Consider the following 18323-nt stretch of genomic DNA (forward strand, 5'->3'; position numbering starts at 1 on the left):
AAAGCAAGGAGTGCGCTCTCAGCACAGAAAGCTCTGCCATACATTGGCGCATATGTGCAGTGCATGAGCCTTAAAACAAGCCTTCTTTGCCGCTGCATATATGCGTAACGTGGGCAGCAAGAGGTTAAGGTTCATTCTGATGGCAGAGAGGTGGTAAAAACAGGTGATCTGCGTTTTCACTGCCCCCTGATTGCCCTAAACTCCAAATTTACATGATGGCTGGCGGAGTAAGTAAACAATGGGGCTTATTTAGTAAAGGCAAATTCAAGTGCAGTTGCACTATGCAAGGGCATTTGCTCCAGAGCTTAGTAAATGAGGTGAAGCTTCACTTCGCAAAGAATACCCAATCACATGCAAGTTTTCTTGCACATAATTGGATGGTAGACGTCAGCAGAGCTTTCCCTCAATTACTAAGCTCTGGAGAAAATGACCTTGCAAAGTGCACAGTCTATTTGTCTTCAGTAAATCAACTCCAATGTTATGGTTGAGATGCTTCACTTGTTGTAGTTGTAGTAAAATTCCCATTGGGATAGAATAAAGGCGTTAAAGTCTGCCACCAATGTAAAAGAAGGACTAAAAAAGTCTGTTGTCACTTAAAAATAATTGCTTTATGCTGACCTGTACTCATGTATCTGACTTTCCTTTGTTATTTTTTGGCACAATAAACTATTTTTCTGATTTAAAAAATAAATAAATAATTGCTTCACTTTATATGTGATGTGAGGTTCAGCAAGTAAAGAATTTCCTAAAGAGAACCGGTCACAATGGCTATTATCTCTCACTGCTGAGGTTCCCATCTAGTACAGGAGGTTGCCATCAGTGGATTCCTGGAAGCTGTGTGCATTCCAGTGCAAAGCAGATCTGAGCAGCATACTGTCCATTTCTGGTCGTAAATTTGGGAGTTAATCAAAAGTAGCCCCCAGCTCTGCATGGAAGCTTTGTGTGTTGCAGGTTACAGCAGGTATGACAGGCTCCTTTAAGTCTTGGAAGATATGAGAAATGTGTGTTTGATGGCGTTCGGTACATATGATAATTCAGACACCGTTCTGCTAAGTGTTTTTATTATTTATTATGATACACAGGAGCTGCGTACACACGACCGGTCCAAACCGATGAAAACGGACCGAAGTTCAGTTTCATCGGTCCAAACCGACCGTGTGTACGCCCCGTCGGTCTGTTGTCCTTCGGTCAAAAAAAAAGAGAACTTGCTTTAAAATCGAACCGATGGACCCCTGACCAATAGGTCAAAACCGATGGTTAGTACACAAAAGCATCAGTTCAAAACCCACGCATGCTCAGAATCAAGTCGACGCATGCTTGGAAGCATTGAACTTCGTTTTTTTCAGCACGTCGTGTGTTTTACGTCACGCGCTCTGACCCGATCGGTTTAGGAAACGATGATGTGTACGCACATCAGACCATCAGTCTGCTTCAGCGGTGAACCAATGAAAACGGTCCGTCGGACCATTCTCATCGGATGGAGCGACCGTGTTAATGCGGCCTAAGAGTCCAATACAAACCAACAGTCTTGTATTTAGAGCTTACAGAACATTCAGTCTTACCTTAATGAAAGCAGACTTCATCTTAGTGAGCACATCTTCTCTGCGGAGGGACTGGATATGTATCTTAGTATATTTAACGGATGGAGTGCTAGTTATTGCAACCTGCCAGGACATTAATAATAGGCATGATAAGTAAATATTAGATAACTATATCAGGTCCATAAAGGATGATAAACTGCAAATCATGAAGTAGCATAAATTGATCAAAGAGGTAACTGGTGAATGGCAAAGAACAGGAAAATAATCAGTGTTCAATTTTTACAGATCTTACTACAGAAACTGAAATCTGGATGCACACATTTTCAGGATATAGTCTATAGTTAGAGCATTCATTACTTAAAGATGACCAATGTAAGCATATTGGACCAATGTAGATACTGTATGTAAGCATCTTGGACCTAAGGACCAACGTAAGTACTGTATTTAAGCATATTGGGCCAATGTAAGTACTATATGTAAGCATCTTGGACCAATGGACCAATGTGATTAAGTAAGAATCTTGGACCAATGGACCAATGTAAGTACTGTATTTAAGCATCTTGGGCCAATGTAAGTACTGTATGTAAGCATCTTGGACCAATGTGAGTATGTAAGTACTGTACTGTTTGTAAGCATCTTGGACCTATGGGCCAAAGTAAGTACTGTATGTCAGCATCTTGGAACAATGGGCCAATGTAAGTACTGAAGGTAAGCATCTTGGACCGATGTGAATATGTAAGAATCTTGGACCAATGTAAGTACTGTATGTAAGTATCTTGGACCAATGGGCTAATTTAAAGGGTCACTAAAGGAATTTTTTTTTTTTGCTGAAATGACTGTTTACAGGGCATAGAGACATAATAGTTAACTGATTCCTTTTAAAAATGATTAAAAATGGATAAAAAAACAATCATATAATGTGCCTGCAGTGTAGTTTAGTTTTTGCTGTTGTTTGCTGGTTCTCTGATGTACAGAGAGCCACTAGAGGGCAGTCAGCCAATAGAGAGCAGTGATACTTTGTCTAAAACTCCTCAGCACCAATCCAGTTTCGTTTTACACACAGTAATCACACCTCCTTGATTAGTGACCACCGTGAGAAATCTCCCAGTACTGTGGTGATCAGGAAACAGGCAACCAGGAAGTGTCCAAAACAGAGAGGATTTACAGCAACATGAAAGCAAAAACGAACAATGAGGACATGAAACCAGGACTGCAGGACTGTAAAGGAAGCTATTTAGCTAAAAAAAAAATTCCTTTAGTGACCCTTTAAGTACTGTATGTAAGCATCTTGGACCAATGTAAGTACTGTATGTAAGTATCTTGGCCAATGTAAGTACTGTATGTAAGCATCTTGGACCAATGTAAGTATGTAAACATCTTGGACCAATGGACCAATGTAATTATGGATATCTTATATATGAAGGCCCCTGGGAGAAGGTGAGAAGCATGTAGTTGGCGCTACTACAGCGATAGCCACAACCTGCTGGAGCCAGTAGAGTGTCTTCCCCACTGCACATTGATCACAGGGGGTCAGAACTGCTGCCATTCATAGAACACCTTATATCTTGTACAATGAATACACTGCATTCTCTGATTGGATGAGATGGAGATTGTTACATCGCCACCCCTCCTCTCCACCTTGTCCAATCAGAGGATGCCTTATATTCTTTAAAAACATACAAGATGTTTTGTGAATGGTGGTAATGCTGAGCTAATGAACCCCTGCATTTACTCTGCTCGGCACAGGTGATCACTATAGTATATATGATTACTACAGAGGTTGTTAGCTCAGGTATGAGGCATGCGTACTTACAATTTAACTATGCAATAAATATCATACATAAACTTTAACTTTATGTTTCAATAATCTTTATTAAAAAATTTCAAAACAAGCTACAAAGATCTCAGCTTTTCATTGCGTGGTATAAAACACATTTGGAGAGTCATACATGGAATATTCTAAAAGACTTGAGGAATCCACCTCGTATAACATACACGAACCGTTATCCCATCCTAATGTGGGCTGTAACACATCCGTCAATTAAGTATGGTACATGTACCTGTCTCAACCAAGAATCTTAAACTGGACACTGTACCACTGTGCATATAACCTGAGACAGGTTCTCAAGCCCTGGCCCTGGCGTATGTTCCACCCGCTGGGAAGAACCAGCTCCCCATCTGACTATCGATAAACTTCAACTTTATGTTGTGTGTTTGTACAAGTCATTTTAGAGGTGAAAAAAATCAACATTCAGCCTTACTGGTGCACAATAAACTGAAACATAATGCTCTATACCATGGGTGCTCAACCTGTGGCCCTCCAGCTATTGCAAGCATAACTCCCAAAGGCAGAGGCGTTATGGCACTTGTAGTTCTGCAACAGCTGGAGGACAACAGGTTGAGCACCCGTGCTCTATACTAACCAGCTTGAGTTTTCTTACCTGTGGAGACCCACAATGACGACAAGGTAAGTGAAGTCTCTGAGAAACCAATAGCTTGGCATGTTGAACATCGCTGGCTCCCCCGGGGAATGGTTTCAGTGTGCACTCACTGCGATCCTCAGGGTGGAAGGAAGCTGTGATCTTTATCCGTTCACAACCATGCTGGGAACAATAGCTGTGCCCATTCCTGGATTCATGGGCTTGCAGGTGAAGGAAGAGGTAACTGGTGAATGAGAGGCAACAGGGATTACCAAGCATAATTTATTTTTCCTTCTTTCTATACCTAATACCTTCCTCCTTTTCCCCCATGGCTCCCTACCATAACAAGTTAACTTATAGTTCTTATTTCTTTCCTCTATTGGCTATTAGCAACATGTCTACCCCACAGATGCTGACAACTATACATGTCTCCACAATCCCATCAGGCATTTGGAGAAGGAATATGGTCAATATCGACATATCGGATGTACAGTATATGTTCTGCAACTTTATTGTTTCTCTCATTCATATATAGGATGCATTTCCCCCATACTGGAGGAATTCTTAGAGACACGTATCCTGCCTATTTGGACCTCTATGCTATTTCATGTTGCCTGTAAACTTAAAAGACAATTTTAACAGACATTCATAAAAAATAAAAAAAACTACATGCAACATTAAATACAGAATCCCTTTACAAATTGGTATTCTAAATATCAAGAGATATATATGTGTCCTAATCTCATTTTTCATGCACATTCCAATCACAGTATGCAGTACAATGTAGTGTGGAGTGGGTCAAAAACTGCCCTTGTCAGCTACACAAAGAACAATAATTCTGGCAAGCTTGAATGTAGTGTCCTACATACTGTCATTTCTATTCCTGTTGTCACTTCCTAATTCCTGAGTGCTTTGTTTATTTCTTAATAAACATGGAGTCTAGAGTTTATGGTAAGAGATAATTTTTATATTGCACTTGCCTTATATTAGACATATTGCCTCCGATTAAAAAATGTGTGCTGTAGCCCTTATTTAGAAGTGTATCTGCACTTACAGTTTTCTTTTACCCAAAAATACCCATTGAACCTACCAGTGAGGTCCACCTAATACGGTTTCTGTGATGGTGCAATGACGCTGCTACACTGCTCCTGAATTCAGACCAGAGATGTCACTCCCATGAAGGCTGTGCCCACTTGCACTACAGTGGGAATGTGGCTATCAGCAAAGTTACTGCTGACACATAACCTTCCCATTGTTAGCTGCAGTACCTGGGAGATGAAGCGTGTGAGACACAAATAGAGGAAGATCTGGCTCAATCAGGGATGGTGTGGGAAGTTTTTTGCTCACTTTATGAGGCTTCACGTAGTAACTGGATTGGTACTTGTCTAGACTATCATACAGGAGCCTTTCGTTTTAACTGGAAGTACAGAATTTAAAATGTGAAGCCTCGTACACACGACCGAGTTTCTCCGCAAAAACCAGCAAGAAACTTGCTGTTTTTTTTTGTTTTTTTTGCCGAGGAAACTGGTCGTGTGTACATTTTTCGATGAGGAAACTGTCGAGGAACTCGTTGAGCCAAAAAGAGAGCATGTTCTCTTTTTCCTCGACGGGAATGGAGAAAATTGACTTGCCGAGTTCCTCGACAGCCTCACAAGGAACTCGACGAGCAAAAGATGTGTTTCGCCCGTCGAGTTCCTCGGTCGTGTGTACGAGGCCTGACTTGTGGTTTTCTATTCATAGAACGTAGTCCACTGTTATTCTTTCTAAGGAGTTGTCATGGTCTTACCTCCCTCCTGTCTCCTTCGTTTGACATGTGCTGGCGGCCATCTTGGTTTCTAGGTCTCTTGTAGCCTCCCACCCTGCGGCTCCTCCTTCCCACTGGGAGGAGCTGGATGCCTGGCTCACATATATAGGAGGTCTGTGACTTCAGTTCCTTGCTTGGTCCTCCTGTGTGCACATGCTTCTAAGACTGCTGCTGCTGCTTCTGATCCTGGCTTCGTCTGACTTCCCTGCTGGTTCCTGATCCTGGCTTCGTCTGACTTCCCTGCTGGTTCCTGATCCTGGCTTCGTCTGACTACCCTTCTGGTTCCTGACCTCTGGTTTCACCATCCGTTTGGACTTTTGCTTTACAGCTTGATTTTCAATAAAGCCTTCTTATTTTCACTTATCTCTTGTTGTACGTCTGGTTCATGGTTCCGTAACATTAGGACCAAGCCATGAATTTTGACGGTACAGAGCCATCCTCGCTACCCACGCTGGTTGCCAGACTTGATCAGCTGGAGTCCCTGTTGGGTCAGTTCGCCGTGGCGTTGCAAACCCTGCTTGAACGCACGGCTCATGTCGCTCCCGTTGCCGATGGGTCGGTTGTCGCTCCTGGGCCCGCTCCTACTGCCGCTCCGGTTGTTGCGCCAGAGTCTACCCCGACACCTGTTGTTGCGCCTGCGGTGTTTCGGGGTATGACCGGTTCTGCCCCCCTTCCACAACGATTTGGGGGAGAGCCAACTCAGTGCCGAGGTTTCCTTAACCAAGTGGGCATTTATTTCGAGTTGCTGCCACATGCCTTTCCCACTGAGAGATCAAAGGTGGGCTTCTTGATCTCGCTGCTCTCGGACAAGGCCTTGGCCTGGGCCAGCCCTTTATGGGAGAACAACAATCCGGTGGTTGCCGAGTTTTCCGGTTTTGTTGGTTCTCTTCGGAAGGTATTCGATGTGCCGGCTCGCGCCGCTTCTGCTGCGAAGCTCCTTATGTCTGTCAGACAGGGTTCACGATCCGTAGCCAAATACGCCATTGAGTTTCGTACCCTGGCAGCAGAGGTAGGTTGGAATAATGAGGCTCTGGTCGCTGCTTTCTCTCATGGTCTCTCGGATGCCTTGAAGGATGAGGTTGCAGCTAAGGACCTACCAGTGGAGCTCGAGGCTCTTATTTCTTTCCTGATTTTGATTGACACCAGACTCAGGGAGAGACCTTCCTTTAAGGAGCGCCTGCGGAGGCCTCCTAACAGTTTGGCGCCTACTTTTGCTGTCCCACCCGTGCCTCCCTCTCCTCCCACGCCTCCTGGTGTTGACTTGTCTGGGGGTGAACCCATGCAGCTGGGGTTTGCTCGCCTGTCCGAGGGGGAGAGGGTACTCCGGAGACGCGAGGGCCGATGCATGTACTGTGGTCTCGGTGGGCATTTTCGGTTGGCATGTCCGAACCGTCCGGGAAACGCTCGCACCTGAGATCCTGTCGGGGGCAGATCTTGGGTGGAGTCTCCTCGTCCCCGGTTTCCCGTGTTGATAAACCACTGATCACTGTTGTCCTCTCCTGGGTCGGGGGCTCGGTGACGACCCAGGCGTTGGTGGACTCTGGTGCTGGTGGTTTTTTCATTGATAGTGAGTTCGCTGCCGCCAATTCCATTCCTCTACAGGCTCGAGGTTCCCCGCTGGCTCTAGAGGCGATAGACGGCAGACCCCTCCAGCCGTCGCACGTGACTCATGAGACCCTTCCAGTGGGGATAGCCATTGGTGTCGCTCACAGAGAGTCGGTCTTTTTCCAAGTTATTTCGTCTCCACACTACTCGGTGGTCTTGGGGTACCCCTGGCTCCAGAAGCATAATCCGACTTTCGACTGGAGATCGGCCGAGATCCTCTCATGGTCACCACAGTGTGGGGCTAAGTGCATCCATGGGCCTGTCAAGTTGCTGTGTACTTCCTCGGACTCTCTGTTGCCTCCTGAATACGAGGAGTACCGGGATGTATTCGATAAGGTACGCGCAGTTGCCCTACCTCCGCACCGCCCCTATGATTGTGCCATAGAGTTACAACCTGGTGCCGTTCCTCCTCGCGGCAGGGTCTATCCACTGTCGGTTGCGGAGAATGAGGCCATGGAGGAGTACGTGATGGAGGCGCTGTCCCGTGGTCACATTCGCAAATCCTCGTCCCCGGCAGGGGCTGGATTTTTCTTTGTGAAAAAGAAGGGCGGTGAGTTGAGGCCTTGCATCGATTACAGGGGTCTCAATCGCATCACGATCAAGAACGCTTACCCGATACCCTTGATTTCAGAGCTGTTCGATCGCCTGAAAGGGGCCACGGTCTTTACCAAACTCGACCTGAGGGCGGCATATAACCTGGTAAGGATCAAGGCGGGCGATGAGTGGAAGACCGCGTTTAACACCAGGACCGGTCATTATGAATCCTTGGTTATGCCCTTTGGGTTGTGCAATGCGCCCGCAGTCTTTCAGGAATTCATCAACGATGTTTTCCGTGACCTGTTGCAGCAGTGTGTGGTGGTCTATTTGGATGACATCTTGGTATATTCTGAATCCATGGAGGCCCACATTCTGGATGTCAAACGAGTGTTGCAACGGTTACGAGAGAACAAGCTGTTCGGTAAGCTTGAGAAATGCGAATTTCACCGATCCCAGGTAACCTTCCTAGGTTACATCATTTCCGCTGAGGGGTTCTCCATGGATCCTGAGAAGGTCTCGGCTGTCTTACAGTGGCCCCAGCCCAGTGGTCTTCGTTCCCTGCAGCGCTTTTTGGGCTTCGCCAATTATTATCGGAAGTTCATCAGGGACTTTTCCATGCTGGCCAAGCCTCTCACGGATCTGACCAGGAAGGGCAGTAATTCCCAGGTCTGGCCGCTCGAGGCCATCCGAGCTTTTGAGGCCCTAAAGTCCGCCTTTGTGTCGGCTCCGATTCTGTCGCATCCCAACCCTGGGTTGCCCTTTGTCCTCGAGGTGGACGCGTCTGAGACGGGAGTAGGCGCTCTTCTGTCTCAACGTAGAACACCAGAGGGTCCTCTGCTTCCTTGTGGGTTTTACTCCCGGAAACTGTCTCCCGCGGAATGCAACTATCAGATTGGTGACAGGGAGTTATTGGCCATCGTGCAGGCCCTTAAAGAATGGAGGCACTTGCTCGAGGGCTCGGTGGTTCCGGTTCTCATCCTGACGGACCACAAGAATCTGACCTACCTTTCTGAGGCCAAGAGATTGACACCACGTCAGGCCAGATGGGCTCTGTTCCTGTCACGTTTTAATTACGTGGTCTCCTACCTACCCGGTTCCAAGAACATCAGGGCGGATGCCTTATCACGGCAGTACTCCGAGCTGTCCAGGGAGGAATCGATTCCGACTTCGGTCATACCTCCGAATCAGATCCTGGCCGCCATTCGCACCAGCCTGACCTCTCCCCTGGGTGAGCAGATTTTGGCGGCTCAATCTGGTGCTCCCTCTGGGAGACCCAACGGCAGATGTTTTGTGCCTGAGGAGTTGCGCACTCGGTTGTTGCGAACCTACCATAACTCCAAGACCGCGGGGCATCCTGGAAAGAATCAGCTGTCCTGGGCTGTTTCACGTCTGTTCTGGTGGCCTTCCCTACGTTCCGACATCGCCGCATATGTAGCGGCATGCTCCGTTTGTGCCCAGAGTAAGTCCCCTCGGCATCTTCCGTTGGGCCTTCTGCAACCCATAGCCACCGGGGACCGCCCATGGTCACACCTGGGGATGGATTTCATCGTGGACCTCCCTGCATCCCGAGGCCATACGGTCATTCTCATGATTGTGGATCGGTTTTCCAAAATGTGCCACTGTGTTCCTCTCAAGAAGTTACCCTCTGCACAACAGTTGGCCACGATTTTTGCCAGGGAGGTCTTCCGGTTGCACGGTTTGCCCAAGGAGATTGTGTCGGATCGGGGGAGTCAGTTTGTGTCCAGGTTCTGGCGCGCCTTTTGCTCCCAGTTAGGGATTCATCTCTCCTTCTCCTCGGCCTACCACCCTCAGTCCAATGGGGCCGCAGAACGATCCAATCAGGCCTTGGAGCAATTCCTTCGTTGCTATGTCTCCGATCACCAAGACAACTGGGTTGACCTTCTGCCTTGGGCTGAGTTTGCCAGGAACACGGCGGTGAACTCTTCCTCTGGGACGTCTCCCTTCATGGCCAATTATGGGTTCCAACCCGCCGTGTTACCGGAGGCATTCTCTCCCCAGGATATTCCGGCTGTGGAGGATCACCTTTCCGTCCTACGTGCTTCTTGGGTACAGATCCAGAAGTCCCTTGAGGTCTCTGCGCAACGCCAGAAACTCCAGGCTGATCGCAGACGAGCGCCTGCTCCTTCCTACCAGGTCGGAGACCGTGTATGGTTGTCCACCCGCAACCTCAACCTTCGAGTGCCCACTCCCAAGCTGGCTCCTCGCTTTGTTGGTCCCTTCCGAGTGCTTCGCAGGGTAAACCCGGTAGCCTATGCCCTTGCGCTTCCACCTGGCATGCGGATCTCCAACGTGTTTCATGTCTCCCTGTTGAAGCCACTGGTGTGCAATCGCTTCACTTCCTCGGTTCCTCGGCCTCGTCCGGTCCAAGTGGGCAATCACGAGGAGTATGAGGTGAGCAATATCCTGGACTCACGCCTGGTCCGCGGTCGGGTGCAGTTTTTGGTCCACTGGCGTGGTTATGGTCCAGAGGAGCGTTCCTGGGTTCCCTCCGCAGATGTCCATGCTCCTGCCTTGCTCCGAGCCTTCCACGCACGCTTCCCTCAGAAACCGTTTTTTGCACCGCGGAGGAGGGGCCCTTGAGGGGGAGGTACTGTCATGGTCTTACCTCCCTCCTGTCTCCTTCGTTTGACATGTGCTGGCGGCCATCTTGGTTTCTAGGTCTCTTGTAGCCTCCCACCCTGCGGCTCCTCCTTCCCACTGGGAGGAGCTGGATGCCTGGCTCACATATATAGGAGGTCTGTGACTTCAGTTCCTTGCTTGGTCCTCCTGTGTGCACATGCTTCTAAGACTGCTGCTGCTGCTTCTGATCCTGGCTTCGTCTGACTTCCCTGCTGGTTCCTGATCCTGGCTTCGTCTGACTTCCCTGCTGGTTCCTGATCCTGGCTTCGTCTGACTACCCTTCTGGTTCCTGACCTCTGGTTTCACCATCCGTTTGGACTTTTGCTTTACAGCTTGATTTTCAATAAAGCCTTCTTATTTTCACTTATCTCTTGTTGTACGTCTGGTTCATGGTTCCGTAACAGGAGTACGCTTTAACAGTAGTATGAAGCTGTAGCACAGAGCACACAGTAGCACGACCTTAAGCCTTGTTTTCTAACTGTCTGAAAGCAGGTCCTTGTTATCAGCCTCAGGAAACTGACATTGATAGGAAAATACTTGGGGGAAAAAATCTGCAAGAAAACAGATGGCTATGATCAAACTAGTGATGGAAAGACAATGAACTAACATGTCATGTTCATGCATTAAATAAGACTCAGACGTGGTTTTATCGTAATGACTCTGTGAATCGTTAAAGAGTCCCTATTTATCTTAGAGTCACTAGAGTGCATCTCTTTCGTAGGGAAATATATTAATTAAAGTAGATGTAAACCATTATAGAAAACATATTTTTTTAAATAAAATACAAATTGAAAAAAAAAATTCTACCTTTGTTGCTGTCAGTAGACACGCACATTCACAGCACGTCAGCGCGCGCACACACGTGCGCCTGTCACCAACGTTGGTGCCAAAGGGGCTATTTAAAGTGAGTGCACCCAAGACTCTTTGCTGTTTGGTCTGCAGCTTCTGTGTGTCCTGAAACCTGGTATCTGTGCTGAACTCTGATCCTTAACCTGACTTGCTTTCACTAACCCTGTCTGCTTGATACCCTGACTTTGGCTTGTTTTTGGACTTCTCTTCTGCCTGCTCCACCAGAACGTTTCCGACCTGACCTGCCTGACTCTGCATCTACTCCTCTTGTCTGCTGCAGTTCTGCTCTGCGAATCGCACCTGTTCCTGCTTTCATCTGCGATCCAGCCTGCCACAGTTCTGGTCTACCCAGCCCTGCCGGTCTGCCTGCTGCATCTCCAGCCACAAGCATCCAGCCATACTGAATACTGGACTGATCCTAGGCACTCCTGTGTCACCGTGCTTCTGTGGCTGCTGTCTCAACCTCAGGGGCCCACAAGCCGGTGCAACAAGAGAGGCTCTTCTCTACACGTCAGGCTTGCGATCCAGGTAAGTGACAGTTGCATTTCAGTACTGCTAATCTCCTGCGAAAAGTTTGGAAAACCATAAAGGCCCAAACAAGCATTTTGCACTGAGAATTTATGCCGTTTTTAGCCATTTTGCTATTCACTTACCACAAAAGATGGGGAAAAAACAGGCCTTCACAAAGTGTTAGTGGTCTGCTAAGATAACACAACAAAGGAGCAGTCCATTTTTTAAGTACTCCAAACCGATGAAAGTTGGTGTATTACAATTTACGCATCACTGATTTTCGCTCATGTTAATAAGACAAATCCTTTTCTTTAGGCTTGTGAAGAACCACAAAGAAAGAAAAACAATATGCCGTTTTGATGTGGCTTCCAGAACAGTTTAGTGCAGTGAAGGAAGTTTCTCTAAGTTCTCCTCAAACTGCTCTCAAGGGAAAGAACATCTCAACTTTGGATTGAAGAACTTTCATACATTACACAGTGAATGCTTATGGAATGAATACAATAATATATAATAATATATCTTAAAGTCAAAGGGACTCCATGTTTCTTGGTACAAAGTAGGACTGTAATGAGTGATTAGTAAATCAACGTAAGAATTTTCAAACAATAACATTTCTGATTTAGACATCATTACTGTGAGGTGCAGGGCCGATCCGCCCTATAGGCTCACTATGCAAGCCGCTTAGGGCCCCGCAAAGCTGCAGGGGGCCACCCAAATTACTAGAGGCCTCGCCTGGTGAGAAGTAATTTTCAGCCCCTCATCTCGCTTCTTAACTCGCTGGCTGCATGGGAGAAGAGGTAAGAAGTCAGCACCCCCAGCTTCTCACTTTAATGTAAGATGTCATTTCCGACAGCAGAACACCCCCTCCCCCCGCTTCTCAACTTCAATCTTTAACCTGCCTGGCGGTATTCCCGAGTCTGACTCGGGGTTAGATTTTCCTGCTGCGAGCGGTAACCCCGAGTCAGACTCGGGCTTGCCTCGCTAGATCCACAGGCACTGTTTACTTACCTTGTCCCTGGATCCAGCGATGCCACCGCGCTGTGTGAGCGAGCGGGACCTCGCTCGATTCACACAGCGTCCTCCTGTGCCGCCGATCTCCATTCCCTGCGACGTTACGACGCACGGGGACGGAGAACGGCGCCAAATTCAAAAAAGTAAACAAACACATTACATACAGTATACTGTAATCTTATAGATTACAGTACTGTATGTAAAAAAAACACCCCCCCTTGTCCCTAGTGATCTGCCCAGTGCCCTACATGTTCTTTTATATAATAAAAACGTTTCTTTCTCCCTGAAAACTGTAGATTGTCCATAGCAACCAAAAGTGTCCCTTTATGTCAAAAATAGTTTTAGATCAGCTAAAAAACAGCGATAATAAATTATAATCACTTGCAGAATTGAGCGATAGCGATTTGTGGGCAAATTCGTCATAAAAAAAAAAAAATAATGACAGCGACAATTCTGCAACTGAGCAAATTTCAGTGATTTTGAGTTGATTACATTATTGAATAATTTTTATTATAATTATATTATTATTTGTTATATTTATAATTATTTATTATATTATAATTTATAATTTTGTTTTTAAAAAAATGTCATACCCGGGATGCCTACTAGACTCTTGTTTGGTCAGATTTAAGTGAGTTATTTCTAAAAATTACAGGCCTACAATATAAAACGCCAAATTTCCTTGCAAATAATGGTATCGCTTTCAGCATGTTTTTTCTGAAAAAATCATACCGCCAGGGAGGTTAATGTGACATGTCACTGTCGGCAGCGCCAGCCGCCCCCCCCCCCCGCTTTAATGTGACATGTCATTTTGCTTAGGGCCCCAGGGAGGTCAGGATCGTCACTGGTGAGGTGCATCATCTAAAGCAGGGGTGCCCAACATTTGAAGAGCGAGGTCCACTTAAGCGACTTGGTAACTGGCCGTGGGCCACGATGAGCGGAGTGGGCAGATGACAGGTCCGTGTCCACTCTGAATATGCAGAGCAGACACAGCCCACTCTACTCTATGGGCCCTCCCATACAATCAGATGAAAAGGGACAGATCCCCTTCTGTTTTTTTGGGGGGGATTGGAGGTAGGAAGGTGTAAATGAACACAAGTCCATTTATACCTGCTGCTCCCTAGAGGTGAATGGAGGGTCCGATTGGGTCAGACCAATTGTGGGAAAGGGGACTAATGCCGCGTACACACGGTCGTTTTTTGTGATGAAATAAAACTATGTTTTAAAAAATGTCATTTAAAATGATCGTGTGTGGGCTTTACGTCGTTTTTTGTCTTCTAAAAAAACGACCAAAAAAAAATTCGAACATGCTTCAATTTTTTATGTCGTTTTTCAAAATGTCGTTTTTTGTGTCATAAAAAATGATCGTGTGTGGGCTAAAACGACGTTTAAAACGAAATTTTTAAACCCGCGCATGCTCAGAAGCAAGTTATGCCGTGAGCTTGAATGGAACAGAGTGCCGTCGTACGTGTTGTACGTAACCGCGTTTTGCTAGAGCATTTTGAAAAACGTTGTTTTTTTTCCATTAAAAAAAAAAAACAATGTTTTTTTACAAGACAAAAAACGACCGTGTGTACGCGGCATGAGGCTGCTTTCACAATGATGCACTGTGGTTTACCCACACCGTGGGTGCAGAGCTGTGCACCTGCGGGTTAGCTGCACTTTGCCATAGACCTCTATTATATCCTGCAGGTGTGTTGCGCTTTCTGAAAGTGCACCAAATCCACAGGCAGTAACAGAAGCCTATGGCTCAGTGCAGCTTACCCTGCAAATCAGTTTGAAAGCAGCCCAGTAACCTCTGCAGAACAGATATGCCCAAATATACACTGTGATGTTAGTAATAAACTTACCTTTAATAAAAGTCTTCCATTTAGGTATCACCGGCTGTTGCTGTCCCAGGCAGAGCACGTTTGGTATCACTCTGCTTATGACAGGAGCGGCGCTATACAGGAAGTATCGGCTTATGCAGCTCTGCTCCGCAGTCGATTGCTTCCTCTACTGCTGGCTCCATTTACAACACTGATGCTCTGGGATGGTGGGTTGGCAACCCCATAATCTGGATTTGCCATCCCAGAGCAGGAGGTCGCAGGCCACACCAGAAGGCTTCGCAGGCCACATGTGGCCCCCGGGCCACTGGTTTAGCACCCCTGTTCTAAAGACTGGTTTACTAAACGTGCCCCTAGATATAAGATGTCTATCTCTTAGATAGATAATACTTTTTTGTCATGGTATACATACAACTAAATTTATCAAGATACTCTTTACAACAGCAATTTAAAAAACATTTTTCAACACAACCACACATACGTACTCCTAGCACATGCCCACATGATCAGTTATGCTTAGAATGGGAAATTATCACACCCCTTCTCTTCTTCTTGCCACAACTTTTTTTAACACCATGTGTGGGCCTCCCTTTCCCACGTCATGAAACTATTCCTCTACTCCCCACCCCTGCACCAGTTTACACACAGGTATGTTCTAATTGGAATTTCAATTGCTGTTATGGGTATTCAGACTATAAAACATACATGTTGTAATGTCCGCCTTGTTGGCCTACGTCTACCCTTTCAGTCCATCATGAATGCTGTTGCCAGATTATTCTACTTTAACAACCGTACACCCCACTCTGCCAATCTTTCCACTGGCTTCCACTCACCCAAACAAATAAAATCCAAAATGCTAATAATGTAAAAAGCATTTTTACCCCTCTGCCCCAAGCTAAATGACCGACTTCATCTCAAATCACATAAAAGGTTTCTCTCCACTCCTTTCAAGAGCTCCTGCTCTCTCACACCCTCGTCACATCCTCCTATGACTTCTCCAGAGCCTCCCCATCCTCTTAAACTCCCTACCCCAGCTTGTACAGCTATCTCCCACCCTGCCTGCCTTTAGGTGATCCCTGAAAACTCAGCTCTTCAGGGAAGTCTATCCCACCATCGCCTATGAAACTTTACTTTTATTATCTCCATCAGCTCGTCCTTCACAGATAACACCTCTTGGATCCCTTTTAGATTGTAAGCTCCCATGAAGGTCCTCTGAACCCTTTTATTGCTATTTGAAACTGCATATGCTCTAACATACAATGATCATTGATCACAAGACTCGGTATCCACTCTTTCTTTTGTTTTGTGGGATTTCTGCTCAGTGAATACACATAGATGACTAATTAATTCAAGAGTGTGGGCTAGATTCAGGTAGGGGCGCGCAATCTAACGGCGGCGCAGCGTATCGTATTTACTCTACGCCACCTCAACTTACAGGAGCAAGTGCAGTATTCACAAAGCACTTGCTCCGTAAGTTGCGGCAGCGTAGCGTAAATGGGGCCGGCGTAATTCAAATGTGTAAGGGGGGCGTGTTTTATGTTAATGTGTGTTGACCTGACGTGATTGACGTTTTGTACGAACGGCGCATGCGCTGTCCGTGTACATATCCCAGTGTGCATTGCTCCAAATGACGTCGCAAGGACGTCATTGGTTTCGACTTGAACGTAAATTACGTCCAGCCCTATTCGCGAACGACTTACGCAAACGTCGTAAAAAATTCAAAAATCAAAGCGGGAACAACGTCCATACTTAACATTGAGTGCGCCTCATAGAAGCAGGCACAACGTTACGCCGAAAAAGCCTTACGCAAACTACGTAAAAAAACTACCGCCGGGCGCACGTACGTTTGTGAATCGGCGTATATAGGTAATTTGCATACTCTCCGCCGAAAACGACGGGAGCGCCACCTAGCGGCCAGTGTGAGAATGCACCCTAAGATACGACGGCGTAAGAGACTTATGCCAGTCATAGCTTAGGCTAATGTCGGCGTATCTAGCTTTCTGAATACAGAAAGTAGATATGCCGGCGCAGCTTTGAATTTACGTGGCGTATCTATGGATACCTCGGCGTAATTCTTTGCTGAATCTAGCCCTGTATGTTTATATGGGTATCTAATATGGAATGAATATATTTTACATTTTTTAGTCCTAATTTTTTTAATCTTCATGCCTGATTATGACAAACCACCACAGGCCCACAGATAAAAAGTTCAAACTGGGTGGGTGAGCGGAAACCTTGATTACTGTGCCACCCACGGTATATTCCTATGAATCTGAGTAATACTATTACACTATTAGGAATCTAGCAAAGCTTGTCATTTTACTTACAGGGAAAGATTTTTTTTTTTTTAATTAAGACTTAAATGAGCTTTCTGTCATTTAGTACTTCATGTGAGCAGAAATACAAAGCCTTCATTGAAAGAAGTAATACCCTTCCCCGATACACACACATCTCTTAACAATAAGAATCACAATCACGCTATCATTCAAACAAGCACACATACCGCGGTCCATTGTACTGACAGAATGGTGCAGGTGCGACATATGAACTGCATTGTGACCTTCATATTTGGGAGTGCCTAGAGATTCATCTGCCCTCCAGGGAGCTAATTCTGTGGATGACATGTTCCAGCAAAGTATAGCGTGCAGCTAGAACTAGAAGCATTATAAAAAGGTTTACACTGCTGTTATAGTGTAGCGTCCACTTAATAGAAGTACAGATTAGTATGTGAGTAGCAATATAAAGTCATTACGACTTGTAATTGTGAAGGATGTCAATGGGATATATACTTATAATAATAAAGCAAAGGCCACATGAGCCTTAGTTGGCCCCAATGGATCACTTACCCAGAATCCTTACTAAAGTGATACAGTCTGACACTTGACTTGTTCAGGGCCTGATGAATAGAGGGGGTCATGGAATAGTGGCGGACACTGTGCACTCTTCCAGAATTGCGTTCGTAAATATCTGCCGTCACTTGAAAGACTGAACTTCTGGGGTAACACAGAGCAATCTGTAGCCAGTCGCCCCTGTGAAAATAAAGATTAAAACTTTTTATGTACTACAATAGCATCTGTAATACATTGGGTTTATGTAAAAAAGACTCCAAAGTACAACATTCAGCGATTGGCTATACCAGCCATTCTTAAAGTGATTGTAAAGGCTTGTTTTTTTTTTGTTTTTTTTTAAATAACAAACATGTTATACTTACCTCCTCTGTGCAGTTGGTTTTGCACAGAGCAGCCTGGATCCTCCTCTTCTCGGGTACCTCTTTGCTGCTCCTAGCCCCTCCCTTCTTTGAGTGCCCCTTAGCTGGCAGCTTGCCACAGGGGTCACCCAAGCTCCGTGTAGCCATTTAGACACAGAGCCCCAGCCTGGCCCCCCTCTCCCCTGATTGGCTGACTGACTTTGATTGACAGCTGCAGGAGACAATAGCGCCACTGCTCTGTCTCAGCTAATCGGGAGGAGTGTACTGGATGGCCGAGGGGATCGTTAGCATTGCTAAAGAGAAGAGTCCTGTGCCGTAAACGGCAGCTCCCCTGCGCATGTGTGGGAGTGACGCCATCGCACCTCCGCCAGT

At 46.2% G+C, this 18323-nt stretch overlaps 2 protein-coding genes across 5 annotated transcripts in view; both read right to left on the minus strand.

Moving 5' to 3' along the window:
- LOC120931210 (cell migration inducing hyaluronidase 1) overlaps positions 1 to 18323 on the minus strand; it is a 226115-nt gene that overhangs the window by 125450 nt on the left and 82342 nt on the right. The window lies entirely within an intron of this gene.
- Positions 1 to 18323, minus strand: part of LOC120931208 (cell surface hyaluronidase-like) — a 193208-nt gene that overhangs the window by 4635 nt on the left and 170250 nt on the right. For all 3 annotated transcript variants that reach the window (XM_040342420.1, XM_040342421.1, XM_040342422.1), the window contains 3 exons: positions 17590 to 17772; positions 3983 to 4205; positions 1563 to 1664 (listed from right to left, as the gene is read on the minus strand). In XM_040342420.1, coding sequence (XP_040198354.1) covers positions 1563 to 1664; positions 3983 to 4205; positions 17590 to 17772 — 508 coding nt within the window. The remainder of the gene's footprint in view (positions 1 to 1562; positions 1665 to 3982; positions 4206 to 17589; positions 17773 to 18323) is intronic.

The sequence above is a fragment of the Rana temporaria genome, chromosome 3 (genome assembly GCF_905171775.1).
Source record: "Rana temporaria chromosome 3, aRanTem1.1, whole genome shotgun sequence".
Taxonomy (NCBI): Eukaryota; Metazoa; Chordata; class Amphibia; order Anura; family Ranidae; genus Rana; species Rana temporaria.